The sequence below is a fragment of the Eretmochelys imbricata genome, chromosome 3 (genome assembly GCF_965152235.1).
Source record: "Eretmochelys imbricata isolate rEreImb1 chromosome 3, rEreImb1.hap1, whole genome shotgun sequence".
NCBI classification, from domain to species: Eukaryota; Metazoa; Chordata; order Testudines; family Cheloniidae; genus Eretmochelys; species Eretmochelys imbricata.
Genome location: NC_135574.1, coordinates 181,440,005 through 181,466,735, shown reverse-complemented (window position 1 = coordinate 181,466,735; position 26,731 = coordinate 181,440,005). Strand labels below are relative to the sequence as shown.

At 42.7% G+C, this 26,731-nt stretch overlaps 1 protein-coding gene across 27 annotated transcripts in view; it reads right to left on the bottom strand.

Annotated features, from left to right (window-relative positions):
• Positions 1-26,731, bottom strand: part of NRXN1 (neurexin 1) — a 1,233,750-nt gene that overhangs the window by 100,142 nt on the left and 1,106,877 nt on the right. The window contains exon 14 of one of the 27 annotated variants that reach the window (XM_077812009.1): positions 4,587-4,631. The exons of the other annotated variants lie outside the window; for them this stretch is intronic. Within the exon in view, the coding sequence (XP_077668135.1) occupies positions 4,587-4,631 (45 nt within the window). The remainder of the gene's footprint in view (positions 1-4,586; positions 4,632-26,731) is intronic. 27 annotated transcript variants of the gene reach the window in all.

Genomic DNA, 26,731 nt, shown 5'->3' with positions numbered 1-26,731 from the left:
AGAGTGGGGAGGGAACCCTGACAATACTCATGGGATCTCTTCTGACAGAACACACCTCAAGTTCACTGACTTCAGTGAAGTTATCCCTATGTTAAGCCAGGGTCAATGAATTCAGAGTCAGGCCACATGTTTGTGAGGTGTTTTCTAGAAAGAGTGAAAATCACAGCTAAAGAGCATCTACACTACTCTCATATATGCATCTATTTTAAAATGATTCATTAGATTTCCAGTAACAAAGTGTGCAAATCAGGGGCACATTAACCTGCATTCATCTCATCTAGATAGGGTTACGGACTATTAACTACATTGTAGTCAATAGGGCTATTTAATTCTTAACAAACAGCTCCATATGACTTTGTACTCATGCTGCCACTAAGATATAAACTTCATTGATTTCAGTGAGGTCAAGGTTTCACACAAAGTAGTTTTTACAGAACTATATCCCTTGCCATAATGAGCTCAGACACTTTTTAACAAGCTTTAAAGGGAAAAAATAGTCTAAGAAAATATTTCCACTCATATTACAGTGTTTTCACAAAAACAATAAAATGAGTTTAAAACTCTTCCACTAAATTATATCATTTAACAGTTCAAAATTAAGATATTTGTAAAATAAAAATATACAAATGTTAGAGTATACCAATAAATAAATAAATACAGTAGTTTAAATAACATTTACTGGGAATAGGTAAAAAAAAAACTCATAAAAAAGTCCCATAGAATTTAATAGTGATGAAATTAACAGGATTCTATAGAAACTAGTCTATCAAATTTAATTTATATACATTTCTACAGGTTTATTTTTTAAAACCACCGTACAAAATTCTCTAGCTAAGACATGATTTCGCTATTAAATTGTAGAGGATGATTCAAAAACCCACTGAAAGGTTATCATTTTCTGGTTTATTCTGCACTGACCTTTTCATGATGCTTAGGGCTATAGCATTCAGGCAATGTACTTTTCAAACAGTACTGTATGTTTCTTGTTCAGGAGAAGGTACGTATAGGTTTCACAGAAAAATTTAAATTATTCTGCCCATTAGAAGATGTTAGTAGTCACAGCTATTGGGGTAATACATATCATGTACAGTGTTAGTTCCATGTATACAGAGAAATAGTCTCTGAAATGTCAAATAATCCAGAAATAAAATGATTACTTGTTTACCTGTAAGACTGTGTCATATGTTAAGTAAAAAGCAAGGCTGGATAACAATCAAATTCAATTCTTAATTAATTCTGCTACAGAGTCTACACATATACCTAGCTTGGGCTGAAATCATGTAGACTACATCTAGCTGTTGTGTGTCAAGGGACTATGTTTCGTTCCTTCCTTGGCAACATTTAGGGGAAGCAACAAGGATAAATTCAGTATGGTGAATGTAGCAGGTGCTGAGAGCTCACTTGTTATATGTACATATGCGTGTCAGGTTAGATAATAAACTTGGACATTGTAAGCAGAAAAGAGCATAAATCACTGTCAAGAGCTGTTCCTGTCCTCTGAAAGAGAATCATGCTACTTTACTGGCTTGGTGAATCCAGGTGCTGTTTTATTCTAAATGAGATTTTGATTAAGAATTATTATGTCTGAAAGTCTTTTAACCCTAAGCCCTTATCTTTTTGACTGCCACTTCAAAACATGTGTTCTAAGTAATAAAGTAACCTTGCAGAGATTATGATTGCACAGTAGCTAAGTCCAACTTGAAATGAACTCAAGAATCAAAATGGTATTTGGTATCAAGCTGCCTTTTTTCTGAAGTTACATTGCATTTTCTACGTAAATGTAATTTTTATCCTGCTGACCACTTATATATTTACTATAGAAACTCAAGCATACTTTTCTTTTCAACAGGTTAAAGGTTAAAGCTCATATTGAAGTGTAAACAGCACCACTGGGAAAAATTGTAAAGGCTACTGCAGCACCAGCAGAGAGATACCAGGTGATATTTTTAAAAGGGAGAAAAACAAATTTCTCTAAAATGACTGGTACTGGTAACTTAGCATTTAACATCAGCGATGAAGCTGAAATGACAGATACTGTTTTGTAAACTGTGGTCTCTTTTTCTCTCAGCAACCATGTTTTGCTGATTTTTGCCACCGTCACATGTCAGAATACATAGATTTCAAATGGTTCAGAATTTCACATCAAAATGAACTGCAATGTTCTAACATTAGGAAATTCAGTGCTTCCTGATGACTTTCCAATGGCTATAAAGATATACTGAAACAAAATGTGCAAATCACTAAATGACCCTAAAATCCCACCATCAGGAGGTTTATATAATAGTAATGCTATATGACAGTTCAAGAGTGACAACTGCATTTTGAACTGTGCTTTATTTTCCAAGACTAAATGAAGCATACCTTCTTTTCATATCACTCAAATTGACCATTTCCTTCACACCTTTATGTTCTATTATTCATGTCACTGCAACTAGAAGTGCGAGATTTATTTAGAGGAAACATTTCATCAATCCTGAGGCACAAAGCATAGCCCAATCTATCACATCACATGGGTGCATTTTAAATAATTCTTGACATACTGTGGGATTTTGAGAAATGCAATTCTTGCCTGTAAAACCATCCAAATTAAACCAAATTAAATTAAATTACATTTAAAATGTAAAACCATCCGATGAAGTGAGCTGTAGCTCACGAAAGCTCATGCTCAAATAAATTGGTTAGTCTCTAAGGTGCCACAAGTACTCCTTTTCTTTTTGCAAATTATTATGCTGTAATCAGAGCTTTAACGATGACGATTAAACAGGAGGAACTGGTCTTCCCATGTCTTTGTATTTTCTCCCTATACTGATATATATTTCTATATATCTATCTATATCTATATATCTATCTATATCTATATAGATATGAGAAGGCAGTCCAAGCTGTGTCTTTGGATTTGAGCTTCAGATATAATACTGTGCCAGCAGACACACATGAGATGATTGAAGCAGATTAGACCCAATAAAATTTTTTCCCCATCTTTTACCTACTTCTTCCCTTAGCTAAAATACAATAGCAGAATATTCTTCCACTTTGAATCAATTTGGAAAAAAAAATTTCCTCATCTAACTTCACACTTGCCAACCACACCAAGATTGAATCCAGGACAAAAGGGTAACTGTCATAAAAATAAAGGGAAGGGTAAACCCCTTTGAAATCCCTCCTGGCCAGGGGAAAGCTCCTCTCACCTGTAAAGGGTTAAGAAGCTAAAGGTAACCTCGCTGGCACCTGACCAAAATGACCAATGAGGAGACAAGAGACTTTCAAAAGCTGGGAGGAGGGAGAGAAACAAGGGGTCTGTGTCTGTCTGTATGCTGGTCTTTGCTGGGGATAGACCAGGAATGGAGTCTTAGAACTTTTAGTAAGTAATCTAGCTAGGTATGTGTTAGATTATGATTCCTTTAAATGGCTGAGAAAAGAATTGTGCTGAATAGAATAACTATTTCTGTCTGTGTATCTTTTTTGTAACTTAAGGTTTTGCCTAGAGGGGTTCTCTATGTTTTTGAATCTAATTACCCTGTAAGATATCTACCATCCTGATTTTACAGGGGGGATTTCTTTATTTCTATTTACTTCTATTTTTTATTAAAAGTCTTCTTGTAAAAAACTGAATGCTTTTTCATTGTTCTCAGATCCAAGGGTTTGGGTCTGTGGTCACCTATGCAAATTGGTGAGGCTTTTTATCCAACATTTCCCAGGAAAGGGGGGGTGCAAGTGTTGGGAGGATTGTTCATTGTTCTTAAGATCCAAGGGTCTGGGTCTGTAGTCATCTAGGCAAATTGGTGAGGCTTTTTACCAAACCTTGTCCAGGAAATGGGGTGCAAGGTTTTGGGAAGTATTTTGGGGGGAAGGACGCGTCCAAACAGCTCTTCCCCAGTAACCAGTATTAGTTTGGTGGTGGTAGCGGCCAGTCCAAGGACAACGGGTGGAATATTTTGTACCTTGGGGAAGTTTTGACCTAAGCTGGTAAAGATAAGCTTAGGAGGTTTTTCATGCAGGTCCCCACATCTGTACCCTAGAGTTCAGAGTGGGGGAGGAACCTTGACAGTAACCAACAGAATCAATATTTGTGGTCCACAGAGAATACTCATAACCAGATATATGAATAAGAACTGACTCTAATTTACATACACCTGAGGTTTTTTAACTGATGCCAGTTTTAAGAAAAGACAGGACTAGATCTTCTCTTTCCTGTGTAGAAAATGGAACCTTGGTAAAGATCTTTCTCTTGAAAGGTGGCGGTGGTATGTTTGCCCCACTACAAAATTAATAAGGAGTTCGGTCCTCCAAACCTACTGTTCACCTGAGATGTGCATGGACATGGGGAAGCTGCCTGAAGGCAAGGGCATGCATCGAGCTGTGCCTCCACTCAGGATGGTGTGCGTCCCCTCAGCTTCCTGACCCTAGTCAGCATCCATGGCAGCAATGTGATAATGGAACTTTGCTATTCCCAGGGGCTCTCCCTCTGGCCAGTGTCTCCAGAGCCCCACCTTAGAGGGGAAAAGCATCAGAATCAATACTCAGCATGGATTCACCAAGGGCAAGTCATGCCTGACTAATCTAATTGCCTTCTATGATGAGATAACTGGTTCTGTGGATGAAGGGAAAGCAGTGGACGTGTTGTTCCTTGACTTTAGCAAAGCTTTTGACACTGTCTCCCACAGTATTCTTGCCAGCAAGTTAAAGAAGTATGGGCTGGATGAATGGACTATAAGGTGGATAGAAAGCTGGCTAGATTGTCGGGCTCAACGGGTAGTGATCAATGGCTCCATGTCTAGTTGGCAGCCGGAGTGGAGTGCCCCAAGGGTCGGTCCTGTGGCCGGTTTTATTCAATATCTTCATAAATGATCTGGAGGATGGTGTGGATTGCACCCTCAGCAAGTCTGCAGATGACACTAAACTGGGAGGACAGGTAGATACGCTGGAGGGTAGGGATAGGATACAGAGGGACCTAGACAAATTGGAGGATTGGGCCAAAAGAAATCTGACAAGGTTCAACAAGGACAAGTGCAGAGTCCTGCACTTAGGACAGAAGAATCCCATGCACCACTACAGACGAGGGACCAAATGGCTCGGCAGCAGTTCTGCAGAAAAGGACTTAGGGGTTACAGTGGACGAGAAGCTGGATATGAGTCAACAGTGTGCCGTTGTTGCCAAGAAGGCCAATGGCATTTTGGGATGTATACGTAGGGGCATTGCCAGCAGATCGAGGGACGAGATCGTTCCCCTCTATTCGACACTGGTGAGGCCTCATCTGGAGTACTGTGTCCAGTTTTGGGCCCCACACTAGAAGAAGAATGTGGAAAAATTGGAAAGAGTCCAGCAGAGGGCAACAAAAATGATTAGGGGACTGGAACACATGAGTTATGAGGAGAGGTTGAGGGAACTGGGGATGTTTAGTCTATGGAAGAGAAGAATGAGAGGGATTTGATAGCTGCTTTCAACTACCTGAAAGGGGGTTCCAAAGAGTATGGCTCTAGACTGTTCTTAGTGGTAGCAGATGACAGAACAAGGAGTAATGGTCTCAAGTTGCAGTGGGGGAGGTTTAGGTTGGATATTAGGAAAAACTTTTTCACTAGGAGGGCGGTGAAACACTGGAATGCGTTACCTAGGGAGGTGGTGGAATCTCCTTCCTTATAAGTTTTTAAGGTCAGGCTTGACAAAGCCCTGGCTGGGATGATTTAATTGGGGATTTAATTGAGCAGGGGGTTGGACTAGATGACCTCCCGAGGTCCCTTTCAACCCTGATATTCTATGATTCTATGATTGAGTCAGAATTAACAAAAGCTAGATTTCTCCATAGGGTGGAGGAGGGTGAAATGTCATGGAGACCATCTGTCCTCAATTCATATCCCCTCCCTATTCTAGCCTAATGGTCTCCACCTGTGGATTCTGACCCTTCATGACGTACCTACTGGGGAACGTCCCAAGGGTTTCAGGAAGGTGTGAGGAAAGTCATTGATGCAGCAATCCAACTGCCTGTGCCTGCTGACATGGATTCATTGGGTTTTCATCTCCCCCAAAAGCAAGGAACAATTTGGGGTTTAGTGTTTTATAGAGAAAGTGTGACTCTCACTGGTGCTTGGCTCTTTTATGTTATTTCATTTGCTGATATGAATATTACTACAAATATTTTCTATCCCAGTGGAGGTTTAGGAGATTGGGATTTGAACCATAGGGTCAGAATATTCAAATAAGTGCTCTGATTTTTGGAAGCGTATCTGAAATAACCCTCCCCAAATGTCTAAGTTTCTCTCATCCCCTGTATATTGGAATCTATTTGTACAGACCCTTTATCATCCAGAATAGTATGACTTTTGGGACACTAATTAGTTTCCAGGGATATGACACCTGGAAAATGGCTGCTTTAAAAGGTTCAAGAGGCAGGTTGGATAGAGGTTGCTAGTTTGGGATTAGGAATGATGCAGGGCAAGACTCTTGTCTGGATGCAGTTCCCACTGCTGGAAAACTCCCAATCCTATACCCTATGGTGACATGCCCCCTTTCTGCTGGTATCTCACCCAACCAAAAGAGGATCTGATAACAGAGTGTGAACTAGCTGGAAGTCCAGGCACATGGTAGAAGGGAGCTGATTCATTGGTTTGGGTCACATGTTAAGGAATAAGGTAGAAGCCAGCAACAAGGAGTAGGTTTGGGGACTTTCAAGGAGACAATGAAGAACAGCTCTGAAGAATGTGGGACAGGTGGGAGTGGAAAGTACCAAAACTGGGGGCAGGAGGTCAATGGACAGTTGAGATAAGGATAGCTCTCAATACTATCAATATTGAGATAGCTCTCAATACAATGTACTCATCTCACAGTGCGCTAAGGGTTAACATTCTTTTAAAGATTTCTATTTTTACCTGGGTTAGCAACAATACCAGAAAAAAATTAAAGAACATTTTATCTTTGACACCGTGCTTGGATCTCATGGGTTCAACTAGTAAAGGATTGAATGATTGTCAATCCTCTATATCACAGGACAGGTATTTCTAAAAAGCACTCTGAAGCCTGACACAGCTGGTTAGAAGAAAAGAGCTGATAAAGAAAGGCTACTGAGTCAGAAGAAATACCAGGGTCTGAAAACAAAAATCTATAGCAAAGTCAAAGAAGGGAAAGCAAAAAAGCTCAACAAATCTCCTGTGAAGTGGCTAAGATATATAAAAGGAGATGCCATAGCAGGATTACAGTATTTATCCATATTGTTAACAAAACTGAACAAAAATCCTACTTACAAGTACACTGGTGAAAATTTGGAGTTACTCCCCTGATTTCAATAGTTACTCCAGATTTACATTAGTAAAATTAAGAGCAGAACCTGCCTCCTAATTCAGAGAATACAAGTTTTCTATAAGTCATCAGAAGTAGCTATTCAGTCATTGTTGACTGACACGAACCTCTGCCTCCTAAAAAAAGAAGTAAAAAGTTAGTATGGCCATCAAAGCCCAAGTTTGACTCACCAGCCACTACAAAATGGGATTTTTCTTCACAGCTCACATATTTTCAGAGCACTTTCAATTTCTGATAAACACAATAATGATAAGATATATGCTGAATTGACCTAACTGTGCCAGGAGAAAAAAGAAAAGGAGTACCTGTGGCACCTTAGAGACTAACCAATTTATTTCAGCATAAGCTTTCGTGAGCTACAGCTCACTTCATAAGATGCATGCATCGTATGCATCTGATGAAGTGAGCTGTAGCTCACGAAAGCTCATGCTCAAATAAATTGGTTAGTCTCTAAGGTGCCACAAGTACTCTTTTTCTTTTTGCGAATACAGACTAACACAGCTGTTACTCTGAAACCTGTCATTGTGCGAGGAGAGAAGCTGCTTCCTCTCCTCCCCCACTGCTTTCCACTTTGGATCCTCAGATCAAAAATATGACAATCCAAAAATAGTTCACAGTCAGCAAAAAATGGCTAGTAAAATTACCGTAGATAAAATTATTGCAAAGACTCCATGCAAGCGGTCCTCAAGTTCACTTCTATTTCAAAATCTGTGAATTGTTGTTCATGTGGCATGGATGACCAGAGACGTGCTTGTCTGACTGGAGATGGCTCAGATTAAGGACTCCTCAATTCTTTGTTCTTGCTACTCTTCAAGTGTATGCTTTTTAGTTATCAAAAACAAGGAGACATTTTCCTTTATTGTATAAAATTGGTAATATGTAAGATAAAAGAAGGTCCAATATCACATCCTGGGCAAAGTTATTGTACCTAATCTATAGCTAATTTCACCTACTCCATGTGCATAAATATTTTTTTAAATGTCAACTGACTTACGAGCTATATGGAGGACTGGTCTATTATATTTTTCAGAATAAATTATCTGAACAATAAAAGGAGCAATACTATTTAAAGGTGATTACATAGTCTATACAGAAAATGATCTAAATGCTTTGCACAAAGTTATTCAACTCTGATAAATGCTGTAAGTGTAACTCCATAAAAATAATACCAGAGCCTATGCTGTGGGACTGTTCAGAAGTTCATCCCATTCAGTAAGAGGTATTAGATAGAATAAATCTAGTCCTCAACTCCAATTTACAACTTGCTGTAGAAACTTTCCTGCTGGGGAATACATCTCTGCTATCAATAGTAGATCATAATGAACAAGCCTAGTTCACTGGAACACCTATGACAGAAAAAAGATTAATTCTAATAACCACCAGAGCTCCCCAACCCTCAACAATGGAGTAATAATCTATTAGACTGGGCAAATGATTTAGAAAGGTCTTTATATAGACAAGAAAAAGGGAGCTAACATCTACAGTCTGAGCAAATGTGGAAACCCTTTCTAGATTAGTATGGAGATGACTGATATATTATTTACAGGTGACTAGCTTAGATACTATTACTATGCTGAAGCTTACGTTTATAGCCAATGACAAGCTTTAAAACATAGTACAATCATGCTATTCAGATTCAGCATTTATTAATAACGGATGACTTTCTCATAGATTTTAAAAGATATTGAATATGCAAACCCCATTATATCAGATTGCTTTGGGTCCACAGGAGAATAATAAAAATGACCGGGGATGTCCTCCATTTTAACAATTATTCTGGATGAAAGTACTTGCCATTTCCAAAGTTAAGGTTTCCTTATTATGATATCAGTAAAATGTTATAGTGACACTGCTGCTATTGCTAAGAAGCCTTTATTTTAATCTTTTCTAGTATTTACAACAGCTGTTGTCAACTCACATGTTGTTGTTTTTTATGGTGGATCTCATAATATCTGGTGTCCTTCTTAAAGCCTCCCCTTCTGGAGTCGTATGATTATGTCAGAATCACAGTGAGTTTCTAACAGTCTTAGTTGCAGAGTAAAGCTTAAAAATATGAATGCTAAAGGCTCCAACACCAGAAGGCAAATAAAGAGACCACAACATTTATTATTTTAAATATCTCATGATTCTGTGTGGCCTGACTCGTGAATTTCGAATGCTTGTGGTTGGCAACATTGCAAAATCTTATGCTAAGTTACCTTTAGGACCTTTCCCTCTCCATTTCTTTTTGTGACAGGCAGTACCATGGGAATATCATGGTTAAAGAGCTGTAGAGCTTCGCTACAGAAGCAGAACCAGTACTAATTGATGTCTGGACTGCTGCTATCAGAGAAAGGGTCTCTATTAAACAGTTATGCCCCAACAGTTTCTTTGATGTAAGCCACAGGAAGTGCCTTAATTGCTGCTTCTATAGTATTCATCAATTAGGTGAAGTATTACATCACATCTACTCCATTGCCTCTTCATTAGAGAACAGGGGGAAAGAGTTGTTTTCAGATCTCAAACAGAGCTTTACTCTCAGGACTCATCCTGCTCTGGTTTTCATCTTCAGACCTCTCCTGGCACAACCTGATGAGCTCTCCTACCTTACAGATGGCATCTGAAGGAGCCCAGGGGGATCAACAACCTTTGTACAGCCTTACCCCTCACTCCTTAGCCCCTATCTCAACAACCTCAGTTTCCAAATTTCAAGGGCTCTGGAGCTGTGCAGCACAGAACACATATCATTTGAAAATTCAGGTGCCATGACTCCCCCAAAAGACACCTGCTAGGCCATTTCTGATGCATCTTAAAGGCAGATATCTAGTGGACCATAAGGATTAGTATAGTTGCCATTCACTGTATAAGTAAAGACATACATTTGAATTGTGACTGAGCCTTAGATTTACACAAACCATAATTATCCTCCAAAATGATACTAAGGATAAAAAACACCTTCTGAAGCAGGCTGTGACCTTTCAGCAAGATATGAAGTAAATTAAATAGATGGTATAAATGTAAGGGGACTGTTGCCCCCTTACTAACATTCAGTGGGGGTGTTTTGGTTGGCTAGCTCCCAGTACTAAAAGGGAAAGGGTCTATGGGAAATCAGGACCCTAAGACTGCCAGTCCCCAGGAACAATGGGGAGAGGCCAATGCTCCAGGTCAGCCTGAATGACAGGGCGAGCAGGCTAATCAGGGAGTCAGGAGGCCAGGGAGGTCAGCCAGGGAGGTCCCGTCCTTCCTGTGAGCTGGAATTGCCTGCATCAGACAGAGTGGAGCCAAGCTAAGGAGAAAGCAGGGGCCCAAGCTAAACTGGGGAGCAGAGCTGTGCCAGATCCAGAGGGACCAGAAAAGCAGCCCAGAGAGAGCAGACCCTGTCCTAGGAGCAGAGCTGCAGCCCCAAAGCCAGAGGCACAGCCCAGAGAGAGCAGACTTGCCCTGGGAGGAGAGCTGCAGCAACCAGAGCCATAGGGGCAGAAAAGCAGCCCAGGAAGCAGGTCAGTGCTGGGAGCAGAGTCACAAAACCAGCCTGCAGAGCAGACCTGTCCTGGGAGCAGAGCTGCAGCAACCAGAGCCAGAGGGACCAAAGAAGCAGCCCAGGGAGCTGGAGGCAGGGCAGTAGCAGCAGTGCAGACAGAGTGGTGCAGCTGGGGTTGGAGCAGTCTGGAGCTGGGTACGGTGAGCAGCTGAGGAGACCGAGGGGGACCTCGGGCAGCAGGCGCAGCACAGGGAGACGCCTCAGCCAAGAGGCTCTGCAAGCCAGGCTTGGATCATAACCCCAACAGGGCGGGAGAGACATTGGGAAGAAGGGTCCTACCAATTAGAGCCTGAGAGCGTTTGTCCGCCACCAGAGCGAGTGTCCAACCCACAGCATCCCTGAAGCACAGCCAGAGCCTGAGACTTACAAGGAAGAGACTGTGAATTGCCCTGACATTCCAGAGACACTGTTTGTAATGTTCCCTGCCACAGAGCGGGTTGATGTGTTTCTTTTAACCTTTCCCATTTTCCCTTATTCTTTTTAAAATTAATCGTTGATTAAATAACTTGCATTTGCTTTAACGTGTATGTAATGGTCAGTGGGTCAGAAAAGTGCCCAGGGCAGAGAGAGTACCCCGGAGTGGGGACACCCTAGCCCCTGTCCTAGGTGACCACAGCAGGGTTGGGAGTCGAGCCCCCCAGGAATCCTGGGCCCTGCCTTGTTGAGGTTACGGGGACTCTGACAGACAGGAGAGTGGAAGGGGAGGGAGGCCCCTGGGTAAAGGAAGTGGGAGCGAGGACTCAAGATCCTTTGGCTAGCCCACTTCACCAGGGTAGTGCAGAAGCCAGGAAAGTGCCCGACAACGGTGGGACTATTCCCCCTCTTACACCTGGAAAAATCATGGAGCAGGTCCTCAAGGAAACCATTCTGAAGCTCTTGGAGGAGAGGAAGGTGATCAGGAACAGTCAGCATGGATTCACCAAGGGCAAGTCATGCCTGACCAACCTGATTGCCTTCTATGATGAGATAACTGGCTCTGTGGACATGATAAATCTTGACTTTAGCAAAGCTTTTGATATGGTCTCCCACAGTATGTTGGTAGCAAGTTAAAAAAGTATGGATTGGGATGAATGGACTATAAGGTAGATAGAAAGCTGGCTAGATTGTCGGGCTCAATGGGTAGTGATCAACGGCTCGATGTCTAGTTGGCAGCCAGTATCAAGCGGAGTGCCCCAGGGGGTCAGTCCTGGGGCCGGTTTTGTTCAACATCTTTATTAATGATCTAGATGATGGGATAAATTGCACCCTCAGCAAGTTCGCGGATGACACTAAGCAGAGGTGGGGAGGTAGATAAGCTGGAGGGTAGGGATAGGGTCCAGAGTGACCTAGACAAATTGGAGGATTGGGCCAAAAGAAATCTGATGAGGTTCAGCAAGGACAAGTGCAGAGTCCTGCACTTAGGACGGAAGAACCCCATGCACTGCTACAGGCTGGGGACCCACTGGCTAAGCTGCAGTTTTGCAGAAAAGGACCTGGGGGTTACAGTGGACAAGAAGTGGATATGAGTCAACAGTGTGCCCTTGTTGCCAAAAAGGTTAATGGCATATTAGGCTGCATTAGTAGGAGCATTGCCAGCAGATCGAGGAAAGTGATTATTCCCTTTTTTCGGCACTGGTGAGGCCAAATCTGGAGTACTGCGTCCAGTTTTGGGCCCTCCACTATAGAAAGGACGTGGACAAATTGGAGAGAGTCCAGTGGAGGGCAACAAAAAAGATCAGGGGGTGGGTCGCTTGACTTATGAGGAGAGGCTGAGGGTGGGTCGCTTGACTTATGAGGAGAGGCTGAGGGAACTGGTCTTGTTTAGTCTGCAGAAGAGAAGCGTGAGGGGGAATTTGATAGCAGACTTCAACTACCTGAAGGGGGATTCCAAAGAGGATGGAGCTCGGCTGTTCTCAGTGGTGGCAGAGGACAGAACAAGAAGCAACAGTCTCAAGTTGCAGTGGGGGAGGTCTAGGTTGGATATTAGGAAACCCTGTTTCACTAGGAGGGTGGTGAAACACTGAATGGGTTACCTAGGGAGGTGGTGGAATTTCCATCCTTAGAGGTTTTTAAGGCCTGGCTTGACAAAGCCGTGGCTGGGATGATTAAGTTTGTGTTGGTCCTGCTTTGAGCAGGGTGTTGAACTAGATGACCTCCTGAGGTCTCTTCCAACCCCAATCTTCTATAATTCTCTGATGCAGTTAGAGGTGATGACTAAGAACAATGACCATGATTTAAAGAAAACAAAACTACTACAATAACTTTGCTTTTTCTGTAATGCCAGCATGCTTTGATATTATATAGGAGACTTTGTTACTGTTAACTAGCTGGTCAAATTATTTATTGTGAATAATAGTGATTATTTGTTGTGAATAATAGTGATTATTTATTATTGTGAATTATAATATTATTATTATTTATTATTATTGTGAATAATAGTGATTTGTTGTGAATAATAGTGATTTACAAATTCTTTTTTTTGGTCTGCAGATTGTTCATTTCTGATTTCTTCACTTGTATCTTTTATTTACAAATATTTACTGACGAATTTTCAGCATTTGGTTGGTGTGCAAACAGTTCTCAGCAACAATTCACTGTTCTACACCATTAAAGTCATTGGCAGTTTTGCTACTGACTTCAGTGGGTGCAGAATCAAGCCCTATTTTGTTTTGTGTGGCTGATCACCTAATTCCCATGGTATTGTTTTTGCTCAGGATGATTGAAACTTTTGAAACAGAATACTAATGAACAGTGAGCAACAACTAATAAACTTCTGGAATGATGTGACAAACTGGGAGATTTTCTTAATGTTTTGTATGAATATTGTGTGGGTCTCAGTTTCCCCTATGTGTTGCTCAATTAAGTAGGTGGTGGGACAAGAGTGTTTGATCTTTGCAGAGACCCCTACAGATTCAGGTGTGACTGCCATTGAGCTGCCTGGGCTCAGACAAGTGCTGGATATTTTGTAACATGAGCAACTGATGGCCAGAGGGGCCCACCCTCTGCAAGAAGCCAGCTGGCTATGGCAAGCTGGAGAACAAATTGTTGAGGTGGAGACCAGGTGACCGGTTTTGCCTGGTAAAGACAACAAAGGACAGAGGAGGGGCAAATGGGCGTGACTTTGGGTTGACTTTTGAAAGCAGGTCAGTTTCCTGGGCTGGGTTCTCTGTGGGGAAGCAAGGGCTCTGCGCCTGACCAAGATAGATTTTGCTGTAACTTCCTGCTTTCTGCGCTAACAAAGAACTTTTCTACACTGTATTCCAGACAACTAATAAACTCTTTTGTTTTACAATGCTAGCTCAGAGTCATTGCTGATTGCGGAAGTTGGGGGTGCATGCCCTTTGGGAGCATGTAAGGCTTCCCCAGGTATCCTATTCAGGTGGACTCACTGTGGGGAGCTCATGGCATGAAATAGGGGTGCTGAAGGCTCTGACGTCAGTCCCAGGAGGCAGTACAGCAAAGGAGGATTACCCTAGTGGGAGTGTGCCCTGAGGGGTTGCTACACTGAAGAGAGTCCTACCTGAGATTAATTCAGAGCTGTTCCAGAGCACTGCGCCTGTGCATCCAACAGGACGGATTTTCAGACAAATAATCAGGCATGCTGGCATTCATTGGGCATTGAGAACATTTTCAAAAACTCACAGCTACTCTCTGAATACTCTCAAAGAACAAGACCCCACAAATTGTGCCTGGCTCCTGCACCAGGCAATGTGGAGAAGGGAGCAGGCTAATTTGCCCTCTTCCACTTTAACAAACCTATGTAGGAACTAGACACAATCTGCTGCACAATCATAAAATTACTCCCCCCCCCATAGAACCCTCCAAGTAAATGGATTACCAGAGCAGCTATCTATTCATCAAGGCTTATTGCATGGGATGTAGTAATTTGCAATCTGACACTTACACCTTGATCCTGCAAGTCCTTATATGGCATGCAAGGTTGTGGCTAATCCAGCGCAAGTGTAAATGGAGGCTACCAAGGATGTAAGCAAAACTGTACATTAGATGTAGTCCCCGCACTGTTCACTTGTCTGTTCAAAGCAAACCAATTTAAGGGAGGAGGGTTTTCTGGATAGGAAATTATAATAACTACCACCTGTTCCTTGAATATTCTTCAGTTTCAGGTTGGAGGAAAAGTAGGGTGACCAGACAGAAAGTATGAAAAATGGGAATGGAGGAGTGGTGGGTAACAGGCACCTATATAATAAAAAGTCCCAAATATTGGGACTGTCCCTATAAAAGCAGGACATCTGGTCACACTAAGGAAAAGTTATGGCTACTCATTATCCATTTATTTCTCATCAGCAGATTTACTGACAGGCCACTGCAGTTGTCCCTGGCTGAGAGTTTTGGTTAGAGGAAGGTTTTCAATCTAAAATTCAACATCTTCAACGGTTCTGTTTGGATTGGTTTATGGAAACAACTCCAGATTCACAGCAGTGTAACAGAATCTGGACCTGAGTTTGGAATTTTCAGAGATCTCAATAGATATGATGATTGAATACTAAGCAAAATTTTTGATATGAGAGAAAAAACTAAGAAGAGGATGAGCTAAACACAAATGGATACTGTTGTTCTCTTATGTGATGGTTCTATAGCATTGGCACTCTAGCCAGTCTGTATCTTTCACTTGCATTTCCTCAGGCTCAAATCTCAGAGCTACTTTTCAGCACAGCGGGCAGTAAGCTTGCCCTAATTACTGCCAGGGAAACCCAGATGCTTTTGTCAGCTTTTCAAGCAAAGAGAAAGATTACAGGCAGACAAACCAATCATAGGATCAAGGATGGTTCATAAGATTTAAAAAAATTCCGCTGGAACAAATCTAAACACTGTATAAATCTGAGACCCAACCCGATTGTTCATATATGGGCTTAATCCTCCTGAAGAGAAGAGAAAAATATAAATGCAGTCAATTTAAGAGTTGATTACTATAACAAGCCCTTTTCATGTGATTTGAGTGGATACAAGGTATTGACCCTAAACTAATATAAAACTATTACACTGGCTTTTCATTTGAATGTGATCTGTGTCTACCTGCTAGAAAGAAATGGCTAAGACAATAATGAAGCAGGGCCCACTCCTGCTGTTGCTGATGTGAAGGATAAGTCTCATTGTCTTCAATAGGAGGGAAGATTCAAGCCCCCAAAATTCAGCCCTTCAGCTACAGAAGAATTTTGAGTAGACTAATAGTAATGACTATTTCCCACCTTTTGAAATTAAGTGGCGAGGGCGCTGCATTTTTTTTTCAAATTCAATTTCAGAAGCATTTAACCAGTTCAGTTTAAGATGGAGGAACATACACCATTCCAGCTTTTTATCTAATGTTAGTGGCAGAAACTAGTGACTGTCATAACTGATTTCAACAGCATATTGCAGACAGCACAACAGGGGTGAAAGTAACTTAAAGGACTTACCGGTACGCCGGAGTCCTGAGCAGGGGCGTGGCCTCAACAGGAAGAGGTGGGGCCTTTAAGGCCCTGGGGCTCTGGCTGTGGCTGGGAGCTCCGGGGCCTTTAAATCACCCCTGGAATGCCCAGCTGCAGGGGCGATTTAAAGGGTCCGGGGCTCCAGCTACCGCAGTGGATCTCCAGGCCCTTTAAATTGCTTCCTGAGCCGCAGCAGGAGGAGCCCTGGGTCCTTTAAATCACTGCCCAAGCCCAGCTGCTGTAGCCCTGGGGTAGCGGCGGCAGGGCTCCAGCGTGATTTAAAGGGCCTGGGGCTCCCTACAGAGCCAGAGCCCTGCCACTGCTACCCCAGGGCTCCAGCAGCGGGGCTCAGGAGGCGATTTAAAGGGCCTGGGGCTCCGGCTGCTGCAGGGTGCCCAGGGCCCTTTAAATCGCCAGTCTGGGGAAGCCGGTCTGGTCTAGCATGGCATACCGGCTCTTGCTGATATGCCAGATCGGACCACACCGGCTTACTTTCACCTCTGCAGCACAATCAACCATCACCATACAAACACAACTACATTTTCTCATAAGATGGAAAAAACCCTGTTTTTTTAGAGAATTAACCCTTTGGCTTTACCTGGTCCAGTTTCTTTTGTTCAGCTAATGCATAACATTAACAGTGATAATGTTTAATCATGTATGTACGGATTCCTGCAAGTTTTTGTTTTGAAAAATCCATAACTATTTTCTGAAATACATTTCATATCATGATGTAGGCCAGGTCTACACAGAGTAGTGTTGTACCCTTGTGAGAGGAAGTGGGAACAAATCAATAGAGCACTGGCATGTGCTACCAGAGGCCTGAGTTCTGTTCCTTGCTCTGCCACTGGGAGACCTTAGGCAAGTCACTTTGCCTCTTTGTGCCTCAGTTTCTTCTTCTGTAAAATTAGGATAATGATACCAACCTCCTTTGTAAATCCCCACTATGACATCTACTGATGAAAACTACTATATAAGAGCTAGCTAGACCCGTTGTTATTGTTTCAGTTAGGGGTGTGATTATTAAAGAAATAGTTCATAGAATCATAGAATATCAGGGTTGGAAGGGACCTCAGGAGGTCATCTAGTCCAACCCCCTGCTCAAAAGCAGGACCCATCCCAAATTAAATCATCCCAGCCAGGGCTTTGTCAAGCCTGACCTTAAAAACTTCTAAGGAAGGAGATTCCACCACCTCCCTAGGCAACGCATTCCAGTGTTTCACCACCCTCCTAGTGAAAAAGTTTTTCCTAATATCCAACCTAAACCTCCCCCACTGCAACTTGAGACCATTACTCCTTGTTCTGTCCTCTTCCACCACTGAGAATAGTCTAGAACCATCCTCTTTGGAACCACCTCTCAGGTAGTTGAAAGCAGCTATCAAATCCCCCCTCATTCTTCTCTTCTGCAGACTAAACAATCCCAGTTCCCTCAGCCTCGCCTCATAAGTCATGTGTTCCAGACCCCTAATCATTTTTGTTGCCCTTTGCTGGACTCTCTCCAATTTATCCACATCCTTCTTGTAGTGTGGGGCCCAAAACTGGACACAGTACTCCAGATGAGGCCTCACCAATGTCGAATAGAGGGGGACGATCACGTCCCTCGATCTGCTTGCTATGCCCCTACTTATACATCCCAAAATGCCATTGGCCTTCTTGGCAACAAGGGCACATTGCTGACTCATATCCAGCTTCTCGTCCATTGTCACCCCTAGGTCCTTTTCCGCAGAACTGCTGCCTAGCCATTCGGTCCCTAGTCTGTAGCTGTGCATTGGGTTCTTCCGTCCTAAGTGCAGGACCCTGCACTTATCCTTATTGAACCTCATCACATTTCTTTTGGCCCAATCCTCCAATTTGTCTAGGTCCCTCTGTATCCTATCCCTGCCCTCCAGCGTATCTACCACTCCTCCCAGTTTAGTATCATCCGCAAATTTGCTGAGAGTGCAATCCACACCATCCTCCAGATCATTTATGAAGATATTGAACAATCAGTTAAATCAGTACAATTACTAGTATGGATGTAGTTATCCTGATATAAATATACCCTCTTCCCCAACATACCTTATCCCCCCTCCCTTACAGGAATAGGCTATTGTAGTATAAGTATATTTATAGTGTATAACCTGGGCGGAAGGCAGGGACAGGATGATGGTTATTAATTATACTTGTGTGCAGATTAGCCCATATATTTATTAATAACAACAAATGGCTTCAATTTAATGTTCAAGTAGCAACAGGATGGAATTCACTTGGAAAACTATGCTGCAGATTGAATATGGCTAGCACATGACAGAAACATATTGGAGGGAGGACTCTGCTTTCCAACTTCTTTTATTGCTGCAAATAAATTAATTGATTTCATTAAAGTCATTCCCAAGTTATGCTGGAGTAACCAACTGCACCACATGCCTGATTATTGATATCAGTCAAAAGACAACTATATTAACACATTATTTATTTTGCTCAGAACATGTTTAACTGTGATAACTGCAATCAAAGAGGTTTACTGTCATTGTGAATATCACTACCAACTCAACAACACCAAACATTTTAATTTTCCTTACACAGATTTATCTGTCTCCTTGGTGTTGGTGGTTAAAATCTACACTGCATCTTAATTTAAGCTCTTGTTTCCACTAACAGTCATAACAGCATGTTCCTCTAATCTTCTGTGCTGTCACCATTTTAATTTACTACCTGTCTTATCAGAGTTTAGTACAGTACATGTTTGGTGAAAGCCTTTTCAAAACACACAAAGCCCCTTCATTTCCTTAGTAGAGCCAGTCCAACATGTAAACAGAATTTTATGGTCCACATTCTCTTCTCAGTGACACCGGTGCACAATACTGAAGTCAATAGAGGTGTATCGGTGTAAATGAGAATAATTTAGTCTGATGCATAAGGCATTCAGTAAAGCCGTACTGTTTGTTTGATTAAAGTAAAGGATCTGCTATGCTTTCCATTTTTTTTTCATTTGTTCACAACTAGGATAATATGTGTTTCTGATCCAACCCTCAGAATATGTGATAGATCAGGGATGGGCAAACTACGGCCCGCAAGCCAGATCCGGCCCCTCAGGGCTTTGGATCCAGCCCGCAGGATTGTCTCCCCATGGTGCCGCAGGCCCCGCGCCGCTCTCAGAAGTCCCTGGAGCCTGGGGGCGGGACGGCAGAGGTCTCCGTGCATTATCTTTGCCTCCAGGCACCGCCCCCGCAGCTCCCATTGCCCAGGAATGGGGAACCGTGGCCAATGGGAGCTTCGGGGGAGGTACCTGGAGGGGTGGCAAGGGCAGCGCGCGGAGCCCTGTGCCTCCCCCTCACCTAGGGGGCCATGCAGGGACGTGGTGCTGGCTGCTTCCTGGAGCGGCGTGGTGTGGGGCCAGGGCAGGCATGTAGGGAGCCTACCCTGGCCCCGGTACGCGCCGCTGCCACCCCAGAGACGCTTTAGGTAAGTAGCGCTGGGCTGGAGCCCGAACTCCTCCTGCACCGTGCCCCCCAACTCCCTGCCCTAAGCCCCTGCCTGTACCTCGCACCCCTCCTGCACCCCAACTCCCTGCCCTGAGCCCCCTGCTGCACCCTGCACCCCCGTGCACCCTATCCCCCTGCCCTGAGCTCCCTGCCACATCCTGCACCCCTCCTGTACCCCAACTCCCTGCCCTGAGCTCCCTTCTGCAGTGCACACCCCTCCTGCACCCCAACCCCTTTCCTTGAGCCCCCTCATATGCCCCGCACCCCTCCTCTGCCCCAATACCTTGCCCTGAGCCTGTTCCTGCACACAGCAGCCCCTCCCGCACCCCATACTCCCTCCCACACCCCAACCCCCTGCCCCAGCCCTGCATACAATTTCCCCACCCAGATGTGGCCCTCGGCCCAAAAAATTTGCCCACCCCTGTGATAGATAGATAGATTAGATAAAATTAGCAGTTTGGCTGCTTTTGAGTTGTAACAATACAATGCTGTTTTGCACTCCTACAATAGTTTTTCTTTTGTTTATTTGTTTTCTCTAGGGGAAAGGGTATCACAATATTAGGACACTGTATGGTTCATCTCAGGGCAAAGGACTATAACATTTTTTACCTCTAGCTTGGTGATTAAAATCCAGCCCCAGGTGAAAGGTGACTGAAAATTATTACTATCTGATGTCCGTTTGGTCATCTGTGTGCAATCAGTTTGGTGATCTCACTCCAAATCCCAGAGGATAAGTATCCACATCACAAAACCCACCACCATTAGCACTACATGGCACCCTTGCTGCTGGCAGTCTCAACAGCAAAAGCAAGGATTGAATTACTAAAGCTGAAAAAACTATTATTCTCCCAGTTTTCCCTCAAGGTTGGAGTACATGGGTATGGTCATGAGAGCTTCACACAGATATGAATGATGCTAAAATTTACTTAACTGACCATAGTAGGGTGTTGTGCTGTCAGATCTCAACTAAACACCTGAAATAATCATTCCTTTACACTACTTAAATTAGATGTGTTTTATTTGCTAATATCTGACAACTTCATCACCTCCATTAGTGTCAGCTGGGCCACAAAATACTCTGAGATGGTTAACTTATCTTATTTGTCTCATAAACCAGGTGGTCTCAAAGCTTCTTCATTGTGTGGACCTTGTCTTGCCTTAGGGACCACTGTCCCTCTCATTCATGATTACACAGACTACTGCCCCTCCCAAATGTGACAGTATAATGCCTCTGTGGCAACTGAAGTAATAGCTTGCATGGAAAAGTGATATCTGGAAAGTATTTATATATTCTTAACTGTCTTTAATGTGATGTAGCAGCTGGAAACAAGGAGAGCCAGCCTAACATAACCAGCCAACTCTCTGTGGATCACCAGCAAATTTTTCATGGACCACAGACCACAAATAGGGAAACATTGTAATTATTAATTATCCATTTTAGACCACTGGGTTAACATACATCACATGCAGTAAATCTACACAAATATGTTTTAAAATTTTGATTGTGAATTGGTTGGGAAATTAAACAAAGCGCTCATTTAAAATTCTGTTTCAAAATGAATGATTCACATAGTGGAATCATGGCTCATATCATGACTTAATTGCAAAAAAAAAAGAAAAAAAATCTTTCTGTGTAAGAGACTGAGTGAGAGAGAAGGAGAGTTTAGTGTCCATAAAAGGTTTCAGACTCCCCCTCTATTTGACCATGATTCAGGTACTCATGGGAACTGGCAGTGCTAAATCCCCCACTTGGTTCCTGATTCAGGAATGGACTGAAGCACTTAGATACATCCCCATTCTAGCATGTGCTTAAAATCACACATGTGGTTAAGTGCTGCCCTCAATGAGAATGTTTTCCTGAACTGGGCCCATATTATACTAATGGAAGATGACATATGGTTTAACCATCAACAATGTGGATTTTAATTCCTTTTTACATGACTGTAAGTAAGCAAAAGGATTTCAGCTACTACAACCTGCATCTAGGTAATACAGTATTAAAACTCTGTCTTAATATACACCTCTGTAAGCAAATCCATGCTGACACAGTGACCTTAACCTAAGCTACTGGGCCTTTTCTCCTCTTAAACCACTGCAAGTTAAGGTCAGAATGTCAACCTAGATTTTCACTCTCTCTATTTCCCTGCTTTTGTAGGTGTATGACCTGATCAGCATTACCTGATTTAAGTACCTGGATAGAGTTTCTATAGGTCACTGACCTTTTAATCTAATATCCTTAAAGGCTTGCTGAATGTCTTTTGCTTTGTCTGTCTAGTTTACATTGATATTGGTTCCAGCCTATTTCTATGGACAGGCTTTGCCAGGGTTTCTGAATGAAAACCTGCCACCTACCGCTTCCCTATCTGGCTAATCATTGTGGCTGGGATATTCAAAGGAGTCGGGGGGGGGGGGAGGGGGTGGGAATTAGGCAGCTAAATCTCTTTGAAATTCCATGGAATTCCAGGAAGTTCCATTTGTCAGATCCCCATGGATGGCACAATCCCTTGCATAATTCAACTAGGCAGTGCCATGATGTCAGGAAATTGAATCGGCAATGGGTGGAAGCATTGGGATAGATGGGATCCTGACATACCCAAGGGTGAGCCATATACTTCCTGTGTGTTATTCCTGCTCTACAGCACAGTGATGTAAAATTTATTCCCAGATATGAGGAGCCGAGTCTGAGCATGGCCAAATCCTTGATCCAGCATGCCACCACAAACAAATACAGAGTGATGCATTGTGTCCTGCCTTGTATTGTCCTAAACTCCAACTGGGATACGTCCCACCATGGGCGAGGTTTTAATAAAATCTCTGTAACTGAATCATCACCTTAACCATCATTAAGTCACCTAGCCCACTTTTGTCAGTCCAGGATTTAAGAGTGGAAAACACGACATGACTCTTACGGAGTTTAACTTTAAGTTAAAATGGAGCACTACCATTTGACAGTACTTATGCTTTTGAAATGTCTGGCAATACTTCCCTAATAAGATTAACAATTTTACTGAGCGTTCAGAATTACCATTTTAATATTGTTATAAAAAGGAAATAAAATTGCCATATGGGGAAATTATCATGTCAGACATCTGCTAATTCCCTTTTATGGAAAAAACACAGTACTAGAATATATTACATTCACAGAGTAAGCAAATCTGACAGCCACTTTTAATATATCAAGATATAAAATTAAATACTTTCCCTCACATAGGAGGACTTTCTTTCGAAGTTTATAGTTTCCACATTATATTGAATAAATAGACAAAACCCTCTTTATTTCTGTATGGTATTCTAAATTTTTTTGCAAAGGGTTAGATATGAGAGGTCATCTGTGATTAAGAAGCAGATATCCCCCTGTCCTCAGTTCTGTAGGGGAAATGTTACAATACTTGCTGCCTTTACCTCTTATGCTGTGCGACAGTGTCATATTTTTATAAAATCCCTGGATGAATAATTACAGAAAACATTATTTCCAGTAGCATCACTATCACATGGATGTCCAAGACACTGGTAGGTACCTACGTGAGGTACATTGTTACACCAGGTCAATAGCATATGCAGGGGCAGTACTTTAATTCTCATCCTACTGTAGTTACATTAGTTCATACCAAGGACAAGTGGCATTTTGCTCCAGCACCTGAAAACATAATATTTTCATATATAAACACACATGCATGTGTGTGTGTATATTTGCTGGAAGCCAGTATCCTACTCCTGTGAACTTATTGTTAATAAATTCAATGCATTTGTGGTATGGTCTACACAGGCATTGGTCATGCTTATGTATGGATTCAACCAATTAATCAGAAACTCCATTGGATCTAGGTAAGTATGTTCAAATGGCAGTGTCCCAGACCTCTGGGAGCCTGGAATTAAACAACTAAGACTCAGTATTAATGTAAGGAATTATCAGCTTTATTGAACACATTCAGTCTAGCTGGAACTCTACAAAACATTAAGTAATGCTCCTGAAGGCATGTCCTAGTGTACTCGAAGACTAGTGTAAAGGTTTGGAGGTTGTCTCTATGATGGTTGTTCCAAGGATCTGGGCAGAAGTACAGGGAATAATGTGGGGGCAGTCTTTCCAGAACACGACACTTGTTAACACCTATAATCTGTGAAAGTGATATAATGAATATAACAGACCAGGAAACAAAAGTTCTGCTTCAGAAAAAAATTGAGGTTAGGACATTTGTTCTCATTCTGATGTGAATGAAAAGAAGACCTTTGGAACTTTTTCCAAAAACCCCACAATGACCTGTAGAGAGAGAAAGACACTTCGTAATAGCTAATAACCTAGCAGTGAGGGCACTCACTTGCCTGATTAAGAACATGGGCTTGAACCTGGGTCTCCCACATTCATAACCACCAGGCAATACCGCCAGTTTTTCTTTCTCTCAATCTCTTATACTGGAGCTGTTCCATTTGTATAAATAATTAAATATTTACTGGGCCACAGAACAAGAGATTGACGCGATAGCCTGGTGGTTGTGGTTAGGGGAATCCACTGGAATGTGGGAAAGGTAGGTTCAATTCCCAGCATCAAAACAGGCAGAGCAGGAGCTTGAGCCCAAGTGTCCTCTACCCCCAGTGAGTTCCCTTACCAACAAGCTATTCTACAGTCTCTCCAGCTCATGATACTCAATCCGTGACCTTAGAAATCTTCCTCACTGAAGTTTCCTTGAAATAGAGATATTTCCACAAAAAGTTTCAATTTCATCAGAATGCTATTTTCTGACAAAAAATTGTCAGTTGAAAAATTCCTGACCAGATCTCATTATGAATAGAGAGTTTGCTTTTCATTCAGTAATGAGAGAGGGTAAAACCCTGGTTGCACTGAAGTCATTGGGGATTTTGCCATTGACTACAATTGCACCAGGATTTCACCCAGGATGTTTATAACCTTATCACAGAGTGTAATTCTCAAGGCAGGCACTAATGCCCTGGAAGAACTCTGAGAATAAGATATGGATGTAATTTAAAATATGGCTGTGTTCTACGCCAGCTCCCCTGCAACTTGACTTTATTTATTTCTTTAAAAGGTGTGTAGGGGTGGATGTGTCAGAATAAATCAGTTTCTCTATTTTGAAATATGTGTATATATTTATAATGTCATGCTGGAGGTTGGGTGAAACCTCATTGAAGCTGGTGGGTGTAATAGCCACCCTTCATTGAGGATAAATGTAAGAAGCAAAGTTCCATTTGACATTAGTTAGCTATAGTTTATAGGAGCCACTGCCCAAACGCAGGCCCCATTCAAGGCTGGGGAGGAGCTGAGCTATCTGGGTGGAGGAGTTTAACTGAGGGCTGAATGCAAAGCAGAGGTCTTGGGACTGTTTTGGTGGAGATATGCCTGTTTGTTCGTGTGTGTTTGTGTGTGTGTGTGAGTGTAAGAGAGAGAGTGAAAGAGAGCAAACATAGCCAAAAGCCTCACAGAAGCAGACAGAGAGGGCAGCCAAAAATCCAAGGACAGCCAAAGAAGCAACATGACCCTGAGAGAAAGCTGAGAGAGAGCTTTTTGAGTAGAGTGCTAGCTGGAAAACGAGACTTGGAATACTGAGCAAGGAAATCGTCTCCTATTGTTTGAGTCCTACTCTGTTTAGGGAAAAATGACTTTATATACATTATTTACATACTGTATAGAATTGTATCAAAGAAATACCCAACTCCATGATCAATCTCTCTTTCTAATGAAAACAATCAGCAAGACCCCAAATACTGGTGAACCACTAAGGTTAAAAACAGTAACAATAATATAATAAAATATAATAACTTAGAACATTTTGTTTCTTCCTGATTCTAATCCTTCAAGTCTGCCCCCTCCTCTGATGCCATTTTTGTTTATGACATCTGAAAACCAATCCCTGCAGCTAAAAAAAAAAAAAGAAATACCTTACAGTAACCAGAAAAGCAATGGGACTAGTAGGAGAGGACAAGCATTCATGACTACAGCTGGATGGGAATTTTTCGATGACATATTTTTTCACCAGAAAATGTCAATTTGTTGAAACCAAAACTTTTCTGTCTTTATCTCTGGGAACTCATATGGCTTTCATCACCATAGTATCTGAACATCTCATAATCCTTAATGGATTTCATCCTCAAGTCACAGCACTACTGTAGGGGTAGATATTATCTCCATTTTACAGGTGGGGAACTGATTCAGAGAGAAATTAAGTGAGTTGTCCAAGACCTGAACCCAGGTCTTTTAATTCTCTATCTACTAGACTGTCCTTCCTAGCCTGGACATGAGATAAGTACCTCCTGATGTCCAATGAGAGAGAGAGAGAGAGAGAGTGAGCAGGAGGAGAAAAGGTGGCTAAAGAGAGTGGCCGTGATAGATCTGTGAGACAATTTCAATATGGGCCTATGTGATGGGGTGTGCATACACTGCACTGAACCTGAGGGGGTTAACCCTACACTATGGGCAGCGGAAGTCCCGCCCCTCAGACCATGCTGGGCATGCTCCAACTACTGCTTCAGTATAAAAGGGTGCAGCCTAGCTCATTCTAGGTTTACTGCTGTAAGGGAAGGATCTTGGGCGGAGGTTCCACCAAAGAGCCATCACAGCCTTTGCTTGCGGGAACCGGAGACGCTGAGATCGAGACCAGAGGGTTGTGGCCGATGGAGCCGAATGAATCACTCACGCTGAGAAGCCCGGGAATCCCAACGCTCAATGGACTACAACGCCTGGAAACGTGGTATGAAGTGACCAAGGAAGGGTGCGCAAGTGCTACCTCCCAGCAGAATGAGGTCAGCATGTTTTGATGGGAGTCCCTGCGGACTCAGTGGCAGACCACTCTGCCACTGTCAGGATCCTGGGTGGAGTCAGGTTGGCCCAGGCCTCCCTACCTGGGCTGCCACCCCCTAATGGTGGCCCCTTCCTCCTCCCTGGATACTGGCCATTGGGCCTCACTGCCCCATGCCTAGGGGCTGCTATATTGACATTGGCCATTGGGCCTCACTGCCCCAAGCCTAGGGGCTATGACACTGACTCTGGCCATTGGGCCGCATTACCCCGTACCAGAGGACTATTATATGGACGCAGGCTG